Below are 20,485 nucleotides of genomic sequence, written 5' to 3'. Positions count from 1 at the left end.
AATGCTTCTGAATTGCAGCAATTAGTAAGTAGCACAGTTGTCAACAAAATTTACACATCATTTTAGTTAATCCTTTACAGTATAGAACACTTCCCTAACAAATAATTTTTAGGGTATTCCTGAAAGCAAGTATTTCACTTTTGTCTTTGATCTCTTGTGGTAGTTTATTGTATAGCTTAATTTCATGATATAGCACACTATTTTGGGATTTTATTTTGTTTTTCCTATTGAGACATAAGTGGTGGCTGAATCTGGTTCCATGTTTGTGTAGAGACCTGTTCGTTAGGTACTGATCAATGGGTCTTTTGCAAAATGCACTCACATGGAACAGTCAAGATTCCCATAGATTTAAACAACTCAGTGCAGTGAGTTCTCTTGCTACTTTTTGTCATAATTCACACAGCCGTCTTTTGTAGCTTAAAGATAGTCTTTTCTTCTCGTTTGTTCCCCTTAACAAAAAAAGTGACACAACACTTGTCATATGTGATACCAACTTTGAAAATGTCCATCACAGTTTGGTGGTAGTGATGGAGAGGCCTACCACTTGGTCTGAGGCTAATGTACTGCGTGATTGTAATTAGTGTTAAAACTTTCAAACCGCTGTAGAAACAACACCACTGGTCAGAATGATGTCAAATTGCAACAGAATATTATTGGAGAAGGGGGAAAACGTATAACAGAAGAAAAATAAATAAGCTAGTTACAAAATGTAGCAATAGATGGTGCTGTAAGCATCATAATTTAATAGTGGTTGACCACAAATGACAAATGAATCGTACAACAATGCCTAAAGTGTACGTTTGACGTTAAACACTATTCACTGTCCATGGGTGTACAGGTGTGATACCGTCAGTTACATAAGCCCATCCACCATGGCCAGCTCATATCACATCAGATGGGAAAAATCGGTTTTTTAATTGTCCTGAGACAAAAAACCGCATAAAAAGCATCAATCAAAATTGAATCAGATTATTAATGCGACTGGTGCAAAAGGTGTTCCATATTTTGTCCATTTTTTTTTGCAACAAATTGAAATTGAGAAACAGCATGTTCCACAACTGATCGAAGTGTTTACAGGGTCACATTCAGAATGTGTTGTGCAATGTTTGCCTTCAATGCAGCTAAGTTTGCAGTCTGAACATTAAACACATCTTTCAGATAGCCCTGCAGTCAGAAGTCACACGGATTAAGATCAGGTGATCAGGATGGCCAGGCTGTAGGGAAATGGCAACTGATAATTCTAGCATTTCCAAAATGGCGCTTCAGCAACTGCTCAACTAGATTTGGAATGTGCGGAGGTGTGCTATCTTGTGTGAAAATGATCCCATCCACCCTGTTGGAGAGCTGGAATGATGTGGTTGCGCAAAAGACACTCATAGCGCTTACCAGTGACGTTACAGGTAACAGGACCGGAAGCACGTGTATCTTCGAAAAAGTATGGCCCTATGATAAATGATGCTGTAAACCCGCATCACACAGTGACTTTTACAGGATGAAGTGGTACTGGTTGATTTGCATGTGGATTTTCAGTTGCCCATATTTGACAATTCTGTGCATTGACATATCTTGTCAGATGGAAGTAGGTTTTCTGTCCACAAAATCATCCATGGCCAATCATTGTCTACATCCATGCAAGCAAGAAATTCTAAAGTAAGGTCTCTCTTGGTGACAGGTCAACAGGAAGCAACTCGTGCACATGGGTAATTTTGAATGGGTAGCAAAGAAGGATGTTTTGTAGGATTTTACGTACTGTGCTCATGGGTATGTCCAATGTTGGGCAATTCTCCATGCACTACATGTTTGCATGCCACCAGTTATCTCCTCCCACATTGCTGTGGCCCCTGTTTCCACTGACATCAAATCAGTTCGTTTCCTCCCTCTACCAGGTTGGACACCAAAAGAACCAGTCTTTTCGAATTTCCGAATCATTTTCTCCAGACCCATGGCAGTCATTGTACCAACACCTATTTTTAAACCCTTCAGTGTCCTGAACTTCTGCAGGGTGACGTGTGTACAGTCATCATTCTTGCAACACAGCTTTACAAGCAGAGCACGATCCTGCATTGAGACAGTCATGGCGAATGTCGCAGACGCGAAAGGAGGAAAAACCGTGTACCTGGCATGTTTATACCAACTTCAGTGGGTAGTGCGCATTACATATGTTTTCTTTTACGTGTTCTGACACATACAACACAATATATTGATTAATTTTCACACTATTTTTTTTCTTCTGCCGAACATTTTCCCCCCTTCTCCAATAATATTTTGTTGCAATTTGACATCATTCTGACCAGTGGTGCTATTTCTAAAGCATTTTGATAGTTTAACTTTAATTATAATCACATTTACTACAGAAAAAGAACAGTGAAGTGGAAGACATTATATTCAATCCAAATGCACCCAGTAATGATAAAAAAGTTTATTTGGATTTCCCATAGAAAAAAACCTTGATTGGAATATTCAGTAAATAACTCCTATTACAAGCATGTTTTGCATTCTTCCAATTACACTTGAGCTTCTGAATACTCCTGTGGGATAATGTTTAGGCTCAAGGTTAGTGCTTAAACGGCAAAAGGAAGTTATCAGGTGAATTGCAGCACTTAACTGACATGAATTGCGTAGAGATTATTTCAAAGATTTTAATGTAACAAGAGTACCTAATCTGTATAAATATTTGTATTTGTTAAAGAAAACCTAAGTATAATCTAAGTATGACCATAGCAACTACAAATATCTTGGTTTTGTCTACTTCTACTAATCACCAGAAAGTGACTGCATTGTGCCATTAAATAAATTTAAAAACAGCATTGTAAAATGTATGAAAAGTAAATAATGTTACTCTTCTTAGGTGCGTGTGAAAAAAGATATACATATCTTATGCGAATAAGCTATAAACAAAGAACAGACTGTAATTAAAACCAAAAATCACACTGATTATAAATATAAATCACACTGATTATAAATATTATTATTATCCTATACTTATTGTCATTTACCTAACTGTTTGATAATGACATGATTGTTACAATAGATATACCAAATAGCTGCTTATAATAAGTAATCTTAATTTACATTTACAACAGACTGTTTCGACTTTATTGCCATTTTCAAGTATGTGCAATTACAATTTCGGTATAGATGCCAATGTCATTCATATTAAAAAAGCTGTCTCTTACTGATGTCTAAATTGAAGTGACATCATTACTATTTGTGTGTTTCAGTTTTTAATTATTTATTTCTGTTTACTTTATTATGGAGTGCATTTATATTCTAAATGATATACTATTATTATTGAAATTTACCTAATTACGCAGGATCTATTTTGTACCTATTAACATTTACCTAATTGTTTTGTTTAATGACACTGATTGCATGAATAAAGTGAATGAACAATTGGAGTATGGGTCAGCTGTATGTGCTTACGTTTTCTGGGCTCACTGCATATTCCTGTTGATTCTCTTTCCTCAAGGGGTTGATGGCATGCCGTTTGTCTGTATTGTTTTTTATTGTTACAGCAAAGAAAGAAACTACATGTACGAGGTGCATTCAAGTTCTAAGGCCTCCGATATTTTTTTCTAATTAACTACTCACCCGAAATCGATGAAACTGGCGTTACTTCTCAACGTAATCGCCCTCAGACGTACACATTTTTCACAACGCTGACGCCATGATTCCATGGCAGCGGCAAAGGCTTCTTCAGGAGTCTGTTTTGACCACTGGAAAATTGCCGAGGCAATAGCAGCACAGCTGGTGAATGTGCGGCCACGGAGAGTGTCTTTCATTGTTGGGAAAAGCCAAAAGTCACTAGGAGCCAGGTCAGGTGAGTAGGGAGCATGAGGAATCACTTCCAAGTTGTTATCACGAAGAAACTGTTGCGTAATGTTAGCTCTATGTGCGGGTGCGTTGTCTCGATGAAACAGCACACACGCAGCCCTTCCCGGACGTTTTTGTTGCAGTGCAGGAAGGAAGTTGTTCTTCAAAACATTTTCGTAGGATGCACCTGTTACCGTAGTGCCCTTTGGAACGCAATGGGTAAGGATTACGCCCTCGCTGTCCCAGAACATGGACACCATCATTTTTTCAGCAGTGGCGGTTACCCGAAATTTTTTTGGTGGCGGTGAATCTGTGTGCTTCCATTGAGCTGACTGGCGCTTTGTTTCTGGATTGAAAAATGGCATCCACATCTCATCCATTGTCACAACCGACGAAAAGAAAGTCCCATTCATACTGTCGTTGCGCGTCAACATTGCTTGGCAACATGCCACACGGGCAGCCATGTGGTCGTCCGCCAGCATCCGTGGCACCCACCTGGATGACACTTTTCGCATTTTCATATCGTCATGCAGGATTGTGCGCACAGAACCCACAGAAATGCCAACTCTGGAGGCGATCTGTTCAACAGTCATTCGGCGATCCCCCAAAACAATTCTCTCCACTTTCTCGATCATGTCGTCAGATAGGCTTGTGCGAGCCCGAGGTTGTTTCGGTTTGTTGTCACACGATGTTCTGCCTTCATTAAACTGTCGCACCCACGAATGCACTTTCGACACATCCATAACTCCATCACCACATGTCTTCTTCAACTGTCGATGAATTTCAATTGGTTTCACACCACGCAAATTCAGAAAACGAATGATTGCACGCTGTTCAAGTAAGGAAAACGTCGCCAGTTTAAGTATTTAAAACAGTTCTCATTCTCGCCGCTGGCGGTAAAATTCCATCTGCTGTACGGTGCTGCCATCTCTGGGACTTATTGACAATGAAGGTGGCTTCATTTTAAAACAATACGCATTTTTCTATCTCTTTCCAGCCCGGAGAAAAAAAATCGGAGGCCTTAGAACTTGAATGCACCTCGTACATACATACTCTGCAAGCCACCATATGGTGTGTGCCGGAGGTACTACAGTCTACAAAACTGTTAAGGCTTTCATGGCCACTTGTTGACAAACTGCCTATTGGCTTCTGTCTTGGGTTCTTCGGCCGACGTTCATCTAATGATTTTGCTGACATTTCGCCAGCACGAGTGGCTGGTATTGTCAAAGCTTCACCCTCCATTGCCGCATTGCCGGCAATGGAGGATAAAGCTTTGACAATGCCAGCCACTCGTGCTGGCGAAGTGTCAGCAAAATCATTAGATGAATGTCGGCCGAAGAACCCAAGACAGAAGCCAATAGGCAGTTTGTACTACAGTCTACCACTCGCAAATAGAGTGAGGGAAAAATGACAGTCTGCTTGTCTCTGTACAAGCTCTAATCTCTCTAATTTTATCTTCATGGTCCTTACATAAAATGCACCATGGTGGCAGTAGAGTCATTGTGCAGTCAGCCTCAAATATCGATTCTCTAAATTTTTTCAATAGCACTCCTTGAAAAAATGTTGTGTTCCCTCCAGTGATTCCCATTTGTGTTACTGAAGCATCTCTGTAATACTTGCATGTTGTTTGAACCTACCAATAACAAATCTGGCTGCCCACCTCTGAATTGTTCCTTGTCTTCCTCTAATCCAATATGGTGCATATCCCAAACATCCGAACAGTACTTAACAAAGGGGCACCATAGTGTCCATCTCAGTGCTGTCTTTATGTATTTTTGTATAATATTTCCGTGCTTTAATTAATATGTTTTGCTTAAGCTCATGTGTAGAGAAAAGAGGAATATGCAGTTATCCTTCTGCTAAAGTGCAGCTAACAAGAAAACAGTCACTATTGATGGTTGGACAGCAATACAAAATGTCTCTTAACATAGAGATGCCAGAATCACCTGTAAATAAAAGGCTCGGTAAGTGACAAGAAGTTTGAACTTCTATTGAAGTGACATAAACTGTATTTTCTTAGAATCCTTGGATCATTTTGTGCAATGAGTTGTAATGATATAGAATAAGTGATTTTACATGCATATCCCAAATTAATTTACAAATACGGCTACGTGCTGAATATTTCTAAGATGATTTTTTTGTAATACACAGACACATGTTAGTAATTTGTACCCTATGGGTGTGTGTTGAGTCTGCTGGTGTTATCAGACAAACTGCCACCATAGCCACCTCCACTTGTAATTGAATTCTGAGGTGATCCCCTAGCTTTTGTTTTTCATATTAATATTTTGTACTTTATATGTACATTTGTTGGCAAAATAATGGAAACAAAAGAGAAAGTATTTTCTTTACTAATAAGATGTTCAACCAATTCTGCTTTTGATGCATTTGGTACATCTTTTGCCACAGTAGTTGTTGCAACTCTCACTTCAGGCAGCAACATTATTGTTTATTGTTCTGTAACAACATCGTAGATAGTTAATTGGTCAATGAACCGAGCAGTAACAGTTCTTGGCGAAATATTCATTGAATCTAAACAGAAATTATTCTGTGATCATCACAAAGCAGAAGAATAAAGTCCAAGCATGACTTAGCCAGATAACATGTATTTCATCATCAAAATTCCATATAGGGAAGAGGTAGTGGAAATAATAAGTACCATTATACACATATAGTAAACAGCTGAAGCACTGCAGAGTCCACAGGTAGAAGTGAGTCAGATAACAGTAACTGTGATTGAGATTGCTGTTGGGTGGCCTTATATGTGGCTCGTTAGGGAAGCTCATGTGACCAATCTGTGATATGAGCCTTGTTCCCGGTGCTAGTACCCTTGCAGGATGTATGCAGCATTAGTCAAGTTAATATGTCTATATCATCAATCTGCACATTCAGGGATTACTAAAAGAGCTACGAAGCTTTCAAATTTTTCATTTCATAATTGTGTAACAGTAAATTATTGTATAACCACGAAATTCAGTCTTTCCTTCTCATCCCATCCAGTAAGTTTCCCATGAACCAGGGTTCTGGGTGACTTTTCTAAATTGTACCCCTTTCCCTAAATGTCCTCAGTTCTTTTCCTTCATCCCTCTTCCTTCCCCTTCAACTCTTCTGCCAGGAGGAGGAGCCACTGACTCTGAAAGCTTGTGAAAGTTAAATCCTCTTGTGTGTGCGTTCCTCTGCCTCTGCTTGGTGAGTAGACTTTTTTATCTGTCCACTTACAGTAAATTACTTGAACATGACATGTGAATTTCATTCTGTTATCTGAAAATTACAGCCAGTATAATGTAAAGTGGATGATTAAATCAGCTAATAAAGATGGAGAAATTCATCCTCTTGTTTCTTAAATTAAAATTGAACCATGTCATGGTATACTCACTTGCATTGTCTTATTATGTGATTGGGTGATTGCTAGAGAATAGTTTCAACTAACAGTGAATTTAGTTATGTAAATGGTTTATACATAAATGCTTAGTGTCTTGGTGAAGTTATTTACTATATTGTATACGAAATGTTAACTAACTAAAACCACTAGCCTGAGATGAAGGTGAAGCTGAACTAAACATAGCTTTTTTTGAAGGAGCAAACTTCAAACTTCCATCAGCCTATGTGTTTTAGATTCCACAATCTCCTCAAACTACTGCAGGAAAATATTAGACTGGTTCCTTCATTTACAATAATGAAACGTGGGGCTCATTTCAGATTACAGATCCAAAGATTGTGAGTTCAGTCGTCAATTGTTCTTATGACTGTCTGTCAGGTATTGCTTTTTACATCTCTGAATATATGAAAAATACCAAGTTGCAATGTGGTTAGGAGTCATGCTAAATTGGAGGTACGCATAAATAGATATTTAAGTCAACTCAAAGGTTGAAGGAAGGTAAGGGCTTACCACCTCCAGTGGGACTTTGCTACAACCTTCTGGATGTGGGCAGTTTTACTTTACAGTGGGACATCAGATCAAAATACTTCTATCCTCCATATTTGCAAACACTATTTACTGTGACAGAAAGTTTTTATTGACTTACTTGTCAATATAGTTGTCTCATATCCACAAAATATTTGGCACTGAATGCTCAAAAATTAAAGTGCACCTAGCTGCAGTATAAATTTTGAATTCAGGAGAAAAAGATGTTTAGATGTTGCCCATGTAAGAATCCAATTAGTTTATAAAAAAAGTAAAATGTTATATATCATGCCACTTAAAAAAATATTGGAATTAAAAGTTGTTTCAATAAATTTCAGTTAACTGCCAGATTCTGGGAACTTCCTGCCACAGTGTTTTGAATCTTCTCACCAAGATCAGGTTATACTGGTAAAAGTACACCAAGCTCCCCTATTTAAGACCCTGCCAGCATGTGCATGGTGTACTCTGATGTTGCTGCACGCTGCACATGTGTTACTTGAACTCATATGCTTCTGCTGTAAGTCTGTGTGTCACTCCAAGCACTCTCTTTTGAGAAGACTCTCCTTATTGATATCAAATTGATTACCTTCATCCAACTGCCACAAAATGATGCAAGATTTACAGAGCATGAACTTTTCCAGCAATAGTATTCCAAATTGTACCCAATGGAAATAATCATCCCAATTGATAAGGTCCTCACTTACATATTTCAACTCATTCCTTAATTAAGGAGTTCCAGAAGTTTGAAGTATGGACCACAACTTTACTTTAATTGTAATTCAACAAATAACCTGTACAACTCTGTGTTCAGCAATAGTGATTTGGATTTGTGCAGGCGTAGAGGAGATGAGCATGACGTTGGTGCTTCACAATTCTTTCATGTTGATACAGTGAATCTTTCAATACTTGGGACAACTCTTCAGTGTTCTGCAAGTTTTGTAATTCAACATAATTTTTGGCTCCCTTTTGCATACTAATATATTTTCATGATTCATTTACAGAACTGTAGCTTGATAGTGACTTGTGCACAAAATATATAATAAAATGATACACTTTCACTGTCTTTACTGCAGTTTTTCCAACTCTAGAGTGGAAAAGATAATTATCTAGTTTCTCTCTCCATGTTCTACTTTGGGTGCATCATCTTGTCACCATGTTAATGTTCATCAGCATTTCAGGCTATCATCTACCTGTGAACGTTTTTGGGAATCAGATTTGGTAGTTTTCTACCATGTTGCACTTATCTGCTTGGTACAATTATCTTTTCAGTGTCTTGTATGTTAAGTTTTTTTTATTGGGTACTTTATCAGCAGAAACACAGTTTCTGGGGACTGATGACCTTCGCTGTTTAGTCCCCCTTACACATCCCAACAACCACCACCACAGTTTCTGATACACTTAGCAAACCTATAGCTTCCTTTCCAACTATTTCAATTGTTTCTTTATTTCTTTTTCCCGAGGACATGCAGCTTTACTGACATGCAGCTTTACTGTATGATTAAATGATGATGGCGTCCTCTTGGGTAAAATATTCCGGAGGTAAAATAGTCCCCCATTCGGATCTCCGGGCGGGGACTACTCAAGAGGACGTCGTTATCAGGAGAAAGAAAACTGGCATTCTACGGATCAGAGCGTGGAATGTCAGATCCCTTAATCGGGCAGGTAGGTTAGAAAATTTAAAAAGGGAAATAGATAGGTTAAAGTTAGATATAGTGGGAATTAGTGAAGTTCGGTGGCAGGAGGAACAAGACTTTTGGTCTGGTGATTACAGGGTTATAAATACAAAATCAAATAGGGGTAATGCAGGAGTAGGTTTAATAATGAATAAAAAAATAGGAGTGCGGGTTAGCTACTACAAACAGCATAGTGAACGCATTATTGTGGCCAAGATAGACACAAAGCCCATGCCTACTACAGTAGTACAAGTTTATATGCCAACTAGCTCTGCAGACGATGAAGAAATTGATGAAATGTATGACGAGATAAAAGAAATTATTCAGGTAGTGAAGGGAGACGAAAATTTAATAATCATGGGTGACTGGAATTCGTCAGTAGGAAAAGGGAGAGAAGGAAACGTAGTAGGTGAATATGGATTGGGGGTAAGAAACGAAAGAGGAAGCCGCCTGGTAGAATTTTGCACAGAGCACAACTTAATCATAGCTAACACTTGGTTCAAGAGTCATGAAGGAAGGTTGTATACATGGAAGAAGCCTGGAGATACTGACATGTTTCAGATAGATTATATAATGGTAAGACAGAGATTTAGGAACTAGGTTTTAAATTGTAAGACATTTCCAGGGGCAGATGTGGATTCTGACCACAATCTATTGGTTATGAACTGCAGATTGAAACTGAAGAAACTGCAAAAAGGTGGGAATTTAAGGAGATGGGACCTGGATAAACTGAAAGAACCAGAGGTTGTAGAGAGTTTCAGGGAGAGCATAAGGGAACAATTGACAGGAATGGGGGAAAGAAATACAGTAGAAGAAGAATGGGTAGCTCTGAGGGATGAAGTAGTGAAGGCAGCAGACGATCAAGTAGGTAAAAAGACGAGGGCTAATAGAAATCCGTGGGGAACAGAAGAAATATTGAATTTAATTGATGAAAGGAGAAAATATAAAAATGCAGTAAATGAAGTAGGCAAAAGGGAATACAAACGTCTCAAAAATGAGATCGACAGAAAGTGCAAAATGGCTAAGCAGGGATGGCTAGAGGACAAATGTAAGGATGTAGAGGCTTCTCTCACTAGGGGTAAGATAGATACTGCCTACAGGAAAATTAAAGAGACCTTTGGAGAGAAGAGAACCACTTGTATGAATATCAAGAGCTCAGATGGCAACCCAGTTCTAAGCAAAGAGGGGAAGGCAGAAAGGTGGAAGGAGTATATAGAGGGTTTATACAAGGGCGATGTACTTGAGGACAGTATTATGGAAATGGAAGAGGATGTAGATGAAGATGAAATGGGAGATAAGATACTGCGTGAAGAGTTTGACAGAGCACTGAAAGACCTGAGTCGAAACAAGGCCCCGGGAGTAGACAACATTCCATTAGAACTACTGATGGCCTTGGGAGAGCCAGTCCTGACAAAACTCTACCATCTGGTGAGCAAGATGTATGAGACAGGCGAAATACCCACAGACTTCAAGAAGAATATAATAATTCCAAAACCAAAGAAAGCAGGTGTTGACAGATGTGAAAATTACCGAACTATCAGTTTAATAAGTCACAGCTGCAAAATACTAACGCGAATTCTTTACAGACGAATGGAAAAACTGGTAGAAGCGGACCTTGGGGAGGATCAGTTTGGATTCCGTAGAAATGTTGGAACACGTGAGGCAATACTAACCTTACGACTTATCTTAGAAGAAAGATTAAGAAAAGGCAAACCTACGTTTCTAGCATTTGTAGACTTAGAGAAAGCTTTTGACAACGTTAACTGGAATACTCTCTTTCAAATTCTGAAGGTGGCAGGGTTAAAATACAGGGAGCGAAAGGCTATTTACAATTTGTACAGAAACCAGATGGCAGTTATAAGAGTCGAGGGGCATGAAAGGGAAGCAGTGGTTGGGAAAGGAGTGAGACAGGGTTGTAGCCTCTCCCCGATGTTATTCAATCTGTATATTGAGCAAGCAGTAAAGGAAACAAAAGAAAAATTCGGAGTAGGTATTAAAATTCATGGAGAAGAAGTAAAAACTTTGAGCTTCGCCGATGACATTGTAATTCTGTCAGAGACGGCAAAGGACTTGGAAGAGCAGTTGAACGGAATGGACAGTGTCTTGAAAGGAGGATATAAGATGAACATCAACAAAAACAAAACGAGGATAATGGAATGTAGTCAAATTAAATCGGGTGATGCTGAGGGGATTAGATTAGGAAATGAGACACTTAAAGTAGTAAAGGAGTTTTGCTATTTAGGGAGTAAAATAACTGATGATGGTCGAAGTAGAGAGGATATAAAATGTAGACTGGCAATGGCAAGGAAATCGTTTCTGAAGAAGAGAAATTTGTTAACATCGAGTATAGATTTAAGTGTCAGGAAGTCGTTTCTGAAAGTATTTGTATGGAGTGTAGCCATGTATGGAAGTGAAACATGGACGATAACCAGTTTGGACAAGAAGAGAATAGAAGCTTTCGAAATGTGGTGCTACAGAAAAATGCTGAAGATAAGGTGGGTAGATCACGTAACTAATGAGGAGGTATTGAATAGGATTGGGGAGAATAGAAGTTTGTGGCACAACTTGACTAGAAGAAGGGATCGATTGGTAGGACATGTTTTGAGGCATCAAGGGATCACAAATTTAGCATTGGAGGGCAGCGTGGAGGGTAAAAATCGTAGAGGGAGACCAAGAGATCAATACACTAAGCAGATTCAGAAGGATGTAGGTTGCAGTAGGTACTGGGAGATGAAGAAGCTTGCACAGGATAGAGTAGCATGGAGGGCTGCATCAAACCAGTCTCAGGACTGAAGACCACAACAACAACATTTCTTGGTTATGAGGGAAGGTGTGCTACAGTTTAATTCCAATGGAGGACTTTTTGGGGGGGGGGGGGGGGGGAGGGGCTGGGAGCTTCCTGGCTTAATATGACTACCAATTTAATTTTGTACATATTTTCTAGTTATGGGCATGACTGTATTCAGTACACAGGAAGTATGAATGACCACACCTTCACTCACAATTTTTTCATGTTTTATTGAATTATGCAGCACATTTTGGACCCTGTGGGTCCATCATCAAGTGCAGATTGTTTTAATATGCTGTTTACTTCTGCTCGTGTGTGAGATGAAGTGAAATGCTTGTTCTGAAAAATCCAGATATTAAACAGCATCTGTGATGTATTTTGTAATGTGCAAGTATGTGCCTTGAGTTACATGATGTGTGATTACAGAATGGGTAAGTCAACACCTTCTGACATTAAAACATTGAAAATATGCTTTCTGAATTTTTTGGAACATACATTTCACATCACGTCATTCAAAGGCAGAAGTAAATATTGTATTAATACAATTTGCACTAGGTGATGATGAACCTACAGGGTTCTTTGTGAGATTCAGTGTGCATTATGAGATTCAAGAACAAAGAAACAAAAAAATAGTAACTGGAGGTGTAAAGTGTTATTATTAATACTTCATGTGTATAAGCAAATAATTGTTAAAAATGGAGTTAGGCACCAACATTTATCATGAATGTTTGCCATTCCTCCATCACATACAAGTTCTGCCATAGTGGTACCATCCCAGAAGTCCAGCATAACCTCCATCCGTACTGAAATTCTTACATCCATAATAGAATCTCTCCCCTGAGTCCAGCTTCCTCCTCATCCCAATGAACACTGCACACCCACCTCGTACATGCTTCCCAAAATCCACAAGCCCCACAATCGTGGATACTCCATTATCACTGGTCATTGTGCTCCCACTGAAAGAAGTTCTGCTCTTGGCAACCAATACCTCCAACCAATTGTCTGAAGTTGAGCCTCACAAATCAAAGATACTAACACTTCCTTCGCTGATTTTGACTATCCCCATCTCATTATCACCTGGATCTTCTCGGCACTATTGATTCCATCTCCCTGTATACCAATATCCCTCATGGCAATGATCTGGTTGCTATCTAGTACTAGCTCTCTCAATGTCCTTCTGACTCCAAGCCAACCACCTCATTCCTCATGCACCTTACCAACTACATCCTCACACTAAACTATTACTCCTTTAAAAGGAAAGTATATAAAAACAATTGTGGCAGAGCCATGAGCACTTGCATGGCACCTTCCTAAGCCAACCTGTTGGAGGAAACCTTCCTAGCATCCAAAAACCACAGGCCCTTTGACTGATTTAGGTTCATGGATGATATCTTTAATATCTTTGTGATCTGGACTCAGGGCCAATGCACCATATCCCCATTCCTCCACAACCTCGACATCTTCTCTCCCATCTGTTTCACGTGGTTCCCATCAACCAAATGTGCCCATTTCCTGGGTGCTGGCTTCCACCTCACTGATCGCTTTATCCACACCTCTATTCATATTAAACCCACTAACCACCAAACAGTACCTGAACTTTGACAGCTGTCACCCACCCCACACCAAAAAATTGCTCGAATACAGCCTGGCCACCCATGGATGGTGTATCTGCAGCAGAGAGAATTATCTTGTTCAGTATGATGGTTTCACCAGGGCCTTCATAAATAGGCACTACACCCGAACATAGACTGCATACAAATTTCAAGTGCCACACCCTCTCACAGCCCTAATCCTGCCACACCCCTCAAGAATCAGCTGCATAGGAGTGTCCCCTCATTAACCATTATCATCCCAGTCTGGAGCAAATGAACCATATCCTTCACTAAGGCTTTAATTATCATCATGCCTTGAAATGACGGACATCCTACCCAAGATCCTTCTCACCCCTCATAAAGTGGTATGTATTTCATCACATACCTAACCTACACAGCACCCTGGTCCATCCCTACATCACTCCCACTCCCAACTCATTGCCACAGGCTTATATCCCTGTGGAGGAGCCAGGAGGTAGGTTTGCCTGATTCACCCACCCAGCACACCCTACTCCAGTCCTGTCACAGGCTTATCATATGTCATTATAAGCAAGGCTAATTGTGAAACCAGCCATATCATATACAAACTCTGCTGCAATCACTGCACAGCTCTTTTATTGGTTTGTCAACCAGCTGAATGGTCACCAGAAAACTGTGGCCAAGAACAAAGCTGACCACCTAGTGGAACAACACACTGCAGAGCAAAAATTGCTAGAGTTCAGTGGCTGCTTCATATCCCATGCAATTTGAATCCTTCCCTTCAGCATCAGCTTTTCTTAACTTCATAATTGGGAGTTATCGTTGCAACACATTCTTTGCTCCCATAATCCTCCTGGCTTCAATCTCTGCTAACCAAATGTCCCCACACTTTCTACCCAACAGTTTGCCTTCCCTCTGTTCTTTCACCCTCTTCTAATCAGTACCTCTATATTGTTTTCATTGAGTTCTGTACCTCACTGGCTCTGGTACCCGTTTGTCACTGCTGTGTTGGCAGAAGAGCCAACACCGTTTTGCTAGAGGAGGCCGAAATGCACGCGTTTAATTACACGCAGACTGGCGTGAGGTCTGGAACAGTACAATGTCTTGAGAATTGCAATAATTGGAGAACATCGCTCTTGTGTATACATCATTTCCATCTCAATATAAACTGGTAATGGCGCCTTGCTAGGTCGTAGCAAATGACGTAGCTGAAGGCTACGCTAACTATCGTCTCGGCAAATGAGAGCGTATTTGTCAGTGTAGCATCGCTAGCAAAGTTGGCTGTACAACTGGGGCGAGTGCTAGGACGTCTCTCTAGACCTGCCGTGTGGTGGCGCTCGGTCTGCAATCACTGACAGTGGCGACACGCGGGTCAGACGTATACTACCGGACCGCGGTCGATTTAAAGGCTACCACCTAGCAAGTGTGGTGTCTGGCGGTGACACCACAGTCACAAGCCTAGCCTGTGCAACTGCTACTCCTTTCTCCCCGCATTCCTGACCTGCACACCTGCTGCCTCCCTTTGAGCCATTCCCAACTCCTCATCCTGCTTTCCTCCTCTTATCCTTCTACCCATCCCTGAAGAGCATTAAAAATTTGTCTGGTTTGCGTATCATTCACCTGAAAGAATTGATAAGTTAATTGCAACTATTTACATATTGATAAAAGAGAAAAATGTTATGCAGTATTGTTTTTCAATACTTCCAGGTATGTTTATGGCATGTGTACATTTGTATGACAGAGGTGCAGAGTTCATTTCAAAATCATGCAAGTCTGGCATGCTGCATTATAGAAGTCCTCTTCTGCAGACATTGTCAACTGTTGTTCTTTCACCTCTTTTGATATTTGGTTCAAAAGAAGAGAAGCAAATTATAACACTTGAAATGTTTAGTGACCTAGAAGATGACCAAGTAAGTATTTCCAGTTCCTAACACTTAAAAAAAATCCTTGTAGGATGTTTAGTAACATTAAAAGTGAAGTGGTCATATATTGGTGTAAATTTGTACTGGGAAATTGAAAAATTTGTTTTTCCTTTTTCAATAATCACAGTGTTAACCTAAATTTTAGATTACACTTTTGGGTTTATTGTTAAAAATAACAATATTGAATTGCTGATTTATTTATTTATGTGATATATTAAATAATATGTCATTTTCTTAGAAAATAAATATTAGTGTGATAGAGTGTGGGTCATGTCAGGAAACTGTAATATGAGGTGAAGTGAGTCTATAAAATGTGCTTAATATTTAACAAAATTTGTAGTCCTTCTGACTGTTGGTATCACAGATACATGCTGTTTGATGCCTTCTCGACATAGTGACCTCAGCTGTTGTGGAAAATGCCCAGTATTCCAATGGGACAACTGCTCATCACTGTGGTGATCCAATTTATATGCTAATTCACTGGAAAAGTGCAGGCACCAGAAGAAGGCCAGGGTCTTAAACATCGTTTTACAGGGCACTGACTTACAGAGTCTCTTGTTGGAGAAATGAAACGCATACAAGTGCTGCTTGGGAAATCAAACAAGTTGTAGGTCCCAGCAGGTGTACTCAAGCAGATTGTTGGTGCCCAATCTAGCTCTTCTGCCTGTTAACTATCAATGTGTTCTTACAGGATTTGTTTCTCTGCAGCCAAAGATGTCTTAACAACACTAACATTGGTTTTCACACTTTGCTGAGCTGAAAGCCTGTCTCTCTACTGATTAAATTGTTTGTTGTTTGTTTTTAAGCTGTTTCTTTAATGATGTAGTCGTAGTAGGTTGAAGCAGGTGAGAGGGTTTTGGTCTTTCCATAGTTCGTGCCATAGCCCATGTCTAAACAATTGTTGGTAACAGTAGATTTTTCTGGCTGACCTAATCATTTGTGACGTCTATGTTCATCACATTTGCCTTCTACAGTGTGACATGTCTGACAGATGTGTGAGTTCCCACAGTGATAAAAGGTCTTGTGTATTCCTGGATTCCTAAGACTAAGTTCATCTTTTGTAGAAATCATTATGTGCACTTACCCAAGAGGACAGTGGCATATTTAATTTAGGTTTGCTTGAAACTCCAACTGATCCTAAGGGAGACATTGTGAACATAATGCAGGAGTTCTTTGTATCTGTGTCTTATCATGATGATTAATGCATGCAGGTTATAAATTGTGGTAGATGGCCTTTCCAAAATACGAATTCTGAACAAATACAGAACACTGATGGCTAAGTTCTGCTGACAAAGTCTTAAGATCTGAGATAACTCATGCTCCATAAATGAATATCCGTAATACATTGAGATGGGTTATGAAAGTTAAAAGCTCATAAACATTGGTCTGTATCTTTTGATCCATGAGACACACTGTGACCCCAAAGTGGTATCTTCTTTTATATGAACCATGATATTCAAAACAGAAGGTTGTCTATTTTTTTCACTTTCATAGTTTAAAGAAAAAATGCCAGGATGGAGTGAGTTTAGATGTTCTAAAAGTGATCTAAGTGGTATTTGCTCATGTGGTCATATCACAAAGATATTATTAGTATATCTGCTAAAGCACGTGTCTTAAAGAACCACTGGTCAAAATGCTTTATTCTCAAAGTCTTCAATAACAGGGCAAGTTATGGGACACTGAAGCTACCCACAGCAACACCCTCAGATTGTTCAGTATATTGGTTATTGAATAAACCATTGATCAAGATGGAGCACATGTTTGAATAGATGTTTAAGTCCTTTTCCAGCTTACTTTTGTGTGTGTCAGTGAATCCAACAAATGAACTTACAACAAAGGAGAGACTAAATAAAAATCACTAATAGGTCAGTTGTTTTGCGGCATAAATGCTTGAGTCGATGTATGAAATCTTCCAGATAGCAAATGTTGTTTTCTCATTTTCAGCAAATGGCTCAAAAGGGAAGCCAGATGTTTGACTAAGTATCTCAGGGTTCTGCCAGTAACATGATCATTTGGTAAGGAGCCTAAGAGTTGAATGACCATTGAAGGTTTTATGGCCTATTAAAGATATATAAAGGATTTCTACTTCACCCCATTATTTGAAAATACATGGTCCAGTCACATTAATGTGACCACCATCTATGTTTCAACGTGCAATTACCACTCACAGGCAACAAGTGGCAGCACTAGCAGTGGAGGGTATGTAAAGCGTGTTAGGACGGATGTGGGAAATGTCCAAAAGGCCACTATCATTGGCTTTTTGGCCAAGGGTGGAAGCATTTTAAAATGGCTAGGTTTATAAACTGTTTGCATGCACCATGGTTAAAATATTCCATGTGTGGCAAAATGGCGGTATCCAAAACTGGCACCAGGCAAACGTGGGCCACAGATGACAGAGGTGTACAATAACTCCTTGGATGAGTATAGAGGAATAGATGTGCAACAGTTGAGAAACTGATCACACATATGAATGAAGGGGGTACCAATGGTATCTGCTCAGTGACTGCTTAGCAAACGTTGCTGTGTATGGGCTTCCACAGCAGGGACCTGATTCATGCACCCATACTGATTGCTGTTAATCAGTGACGAAGACTGGAATTTGCATGCAAATACTGCAACTGGCTGTTCACTGAGGGTGATAGGTGGCTTTTTCAGGTGAATCATGTTTTATGCTCCATTTGACAGATGGCAGTTGGCATGTGTGGAGTGAAACATCTGAAAACAACAATTATCAGAAGTGTCCAGGCCAGAGGAGGGAGCGTTATGGGCTGTGGAATGTTTTCATTGTTTTCCCTAGCACAGTAGATCAACCCAAGTGTGCATCTATCCCTGAGGACCATGTCCATTTCAAAATGTGGTTTGTTTTTTCTCAGCACAATGGTATCTACCAAGAGGTAAATGTAACATGTCCCACATTTCACAGTGTATTTGCATGGTATGAAGACATCAGGATGAGTTTACCATACTCCCCTGGCCAACAAATGCCCTGGATTGAAATCCAATTAAGAATCTGTGGGACCGCCTCGATCAGGCTGTTCCCACCCTTGATCCTCAACCAAGAAACCTTCTACATCTACATATACATATATACTCCACTAGCCACCAAACAGTGTGTGGTGGAGGGCAAAATTCGCGCCAAAGTCATATTTCCCCCCCTCTGTTCCACTTGCGGATCGTGCGAAGGAAAAACGACTGTCTGAACGCCTCAGTACGAGCTCTAATTTCCCTTATCTTTGAATGGTGATCATTGCGCGATTTGAAAGTTGGTGGTAATAACATATACTCTACATCCTTGGTGAAGATTGGATTTCGGAATTTAGTGAGCAGCCCCTTTTGTTTAGTGCGCCGTCTATCTGCAAGTGTGGCCCACTTCAAACTTTCTATGAGATTTGTAATACTCTCGCGATGGCTAAATGTACCAGTCACGAGTCTTGCCGCTCTTCTTTGGACCTTCTCAATCTCTCGAATCAGACCCAACTGGTAAGGGTCCCATACAGATAGAAAATACTCTAAGACTGGACAAACTAACGTATTGTAAACTACTTTCTTTGTTGAAGGACTGCATCGCTTCAGGATTCTACCAATAAACCACAATCTAGAGTTTGCCTTACCCGTTACTTGTGTAATCTGATCATTCCATTTGAGATCATTTTGAATAGTCACACCCAGATACTTGACAGATGTTACCGCTTCCAAAGACTGGGCATTTATTTTTTACTTGTACATTAATGGGGATTTTTGCCTCGTTTACACAGTAGGTTACACTTAATAATACTGGGAGATAACTGCCATTCATTACACCATGCATTTATTTTTTGCAAATCCTCATTGATTTGTTCACAACTTTTATGTGATACTACTTTCCTGTAGACTACAGCATCATCAGCAAACGGTCTAATGCCATTGTCAATACCATCAACCAGATCATTTTTTAAATCGTAAAAAGCAGCGGACCTATTATGCTGCCCTGGGGCACACCTGATGTTATGCTTGTTTCTGTTGAAGTCACCCCATTGAGGATGACATACTGCTCTCTGTCTGTTAGAAAACTTTCTATCCAACCACATATGTCATCGGATAGACTGTAAGTGCGCACTTTTTGGGTCGAGCGACAGTACGGAACTGAGTCGAACGCCTTTCGAAGGTCGAGAAATATGGCATCAACCTGGGAGCCAGTATCTAGAGCCTGTTGTATATCATGCACAAAGAGGGCCAGCTGTGTCTCGCATGACCACCGTTTCCTAAATCGATGCTGATTTCTGCAGATGACCTGCTCTGAGTCTAGAAAGGTCATTATGTCTGAACACAAAATATGTTCCATGATTCTACAACAAATTGATGTCAGTGAAATTGGCGGGTAACTATGTGCATCCGATTTTCTGCCCTTTTATAGATCGCTATGACCTGGGCCTTCTTCCAGTCCCATGGAACTTTCCGCTGTTCCAATGATCTCTGATAGATGATGGATAAGAATGGTGCTATATTTGTAGCATAGTCAACATAAAATCTTACAGGGATACCATCTGGGCCAGATGCCTTCCTGGCGTCTAAGGATCGTAACTGTTTTACAATCTCAGATACATTAGACACTATGTCAGCCATCCTTGCATTTGTTCGATTATTGAAAGGGGGAATGGTGCTGCAGTCCTCTACCGCAAATGAGTTTTTGAAAGCTAGTTTTAGAGTTTCGGCCTTCTGTTTATCATCGTCAGTTACATTACCCTACTGTCAGCAAGAGAAGGTATTGAATTATTTGTAGCATTCATAGATTTTATGCACGACCAAAATTTTTTGGGGTTATTTTTAGAATTTCA

General features: G+C 39.9%; 1 protein-coding gene across 2 annotated transcripts in view; it reads left to right on the top strand.

Annotated features, from left to right (window-relative positions):
• LOC126260891 (seipin) overlaps nucleotides 1–20,485 on the top strand; it is a 48,979-nt gene that overhangs the window by 21,107 nt on the left and 7,387 nt on the right. For both annotated transcript variants that reach the window (XM_049958338.1, XM_049958337.1), the window contains exons 2-3: nucleotides 5,632–5,777; nucleotides 15,457–15,659. In XM_049958338.1, coding sequence (XP_049814295.1) covers nucleotides 5,708–5,777; nucleotides 15,457–15,659 — 273 coding nt within the window. In that variant the 5' untranslated portion in view covers nucleotides 5,632–5,707. The remainder of the gene's footprint in view (nucleotides 1–5,631; nucleotides 5,778–15,456; nucleotides 15,660–20,485) is intronic.

This window comes from Schistocerca nitens, chromosome 5, assembly GCF_023898315.1.
Source record: "Schistocerca nitens isolate TAMUIC-IGC-003100 chromosome 5, iqSchNite1.1, whole genome shotgun sequence".
Taxonomy (NCBI): Eukaryota; Metazoa; Arthropoda; class Insecta; order Orthoptera; family Acrididae; genus Schistocerca; species Schistocerca nitens.
The sequence above is the reverse complement of the archived record's forward strand: the minus strand, read 5'-3'. Positions and strand labels throughout refer to the sequence as shown.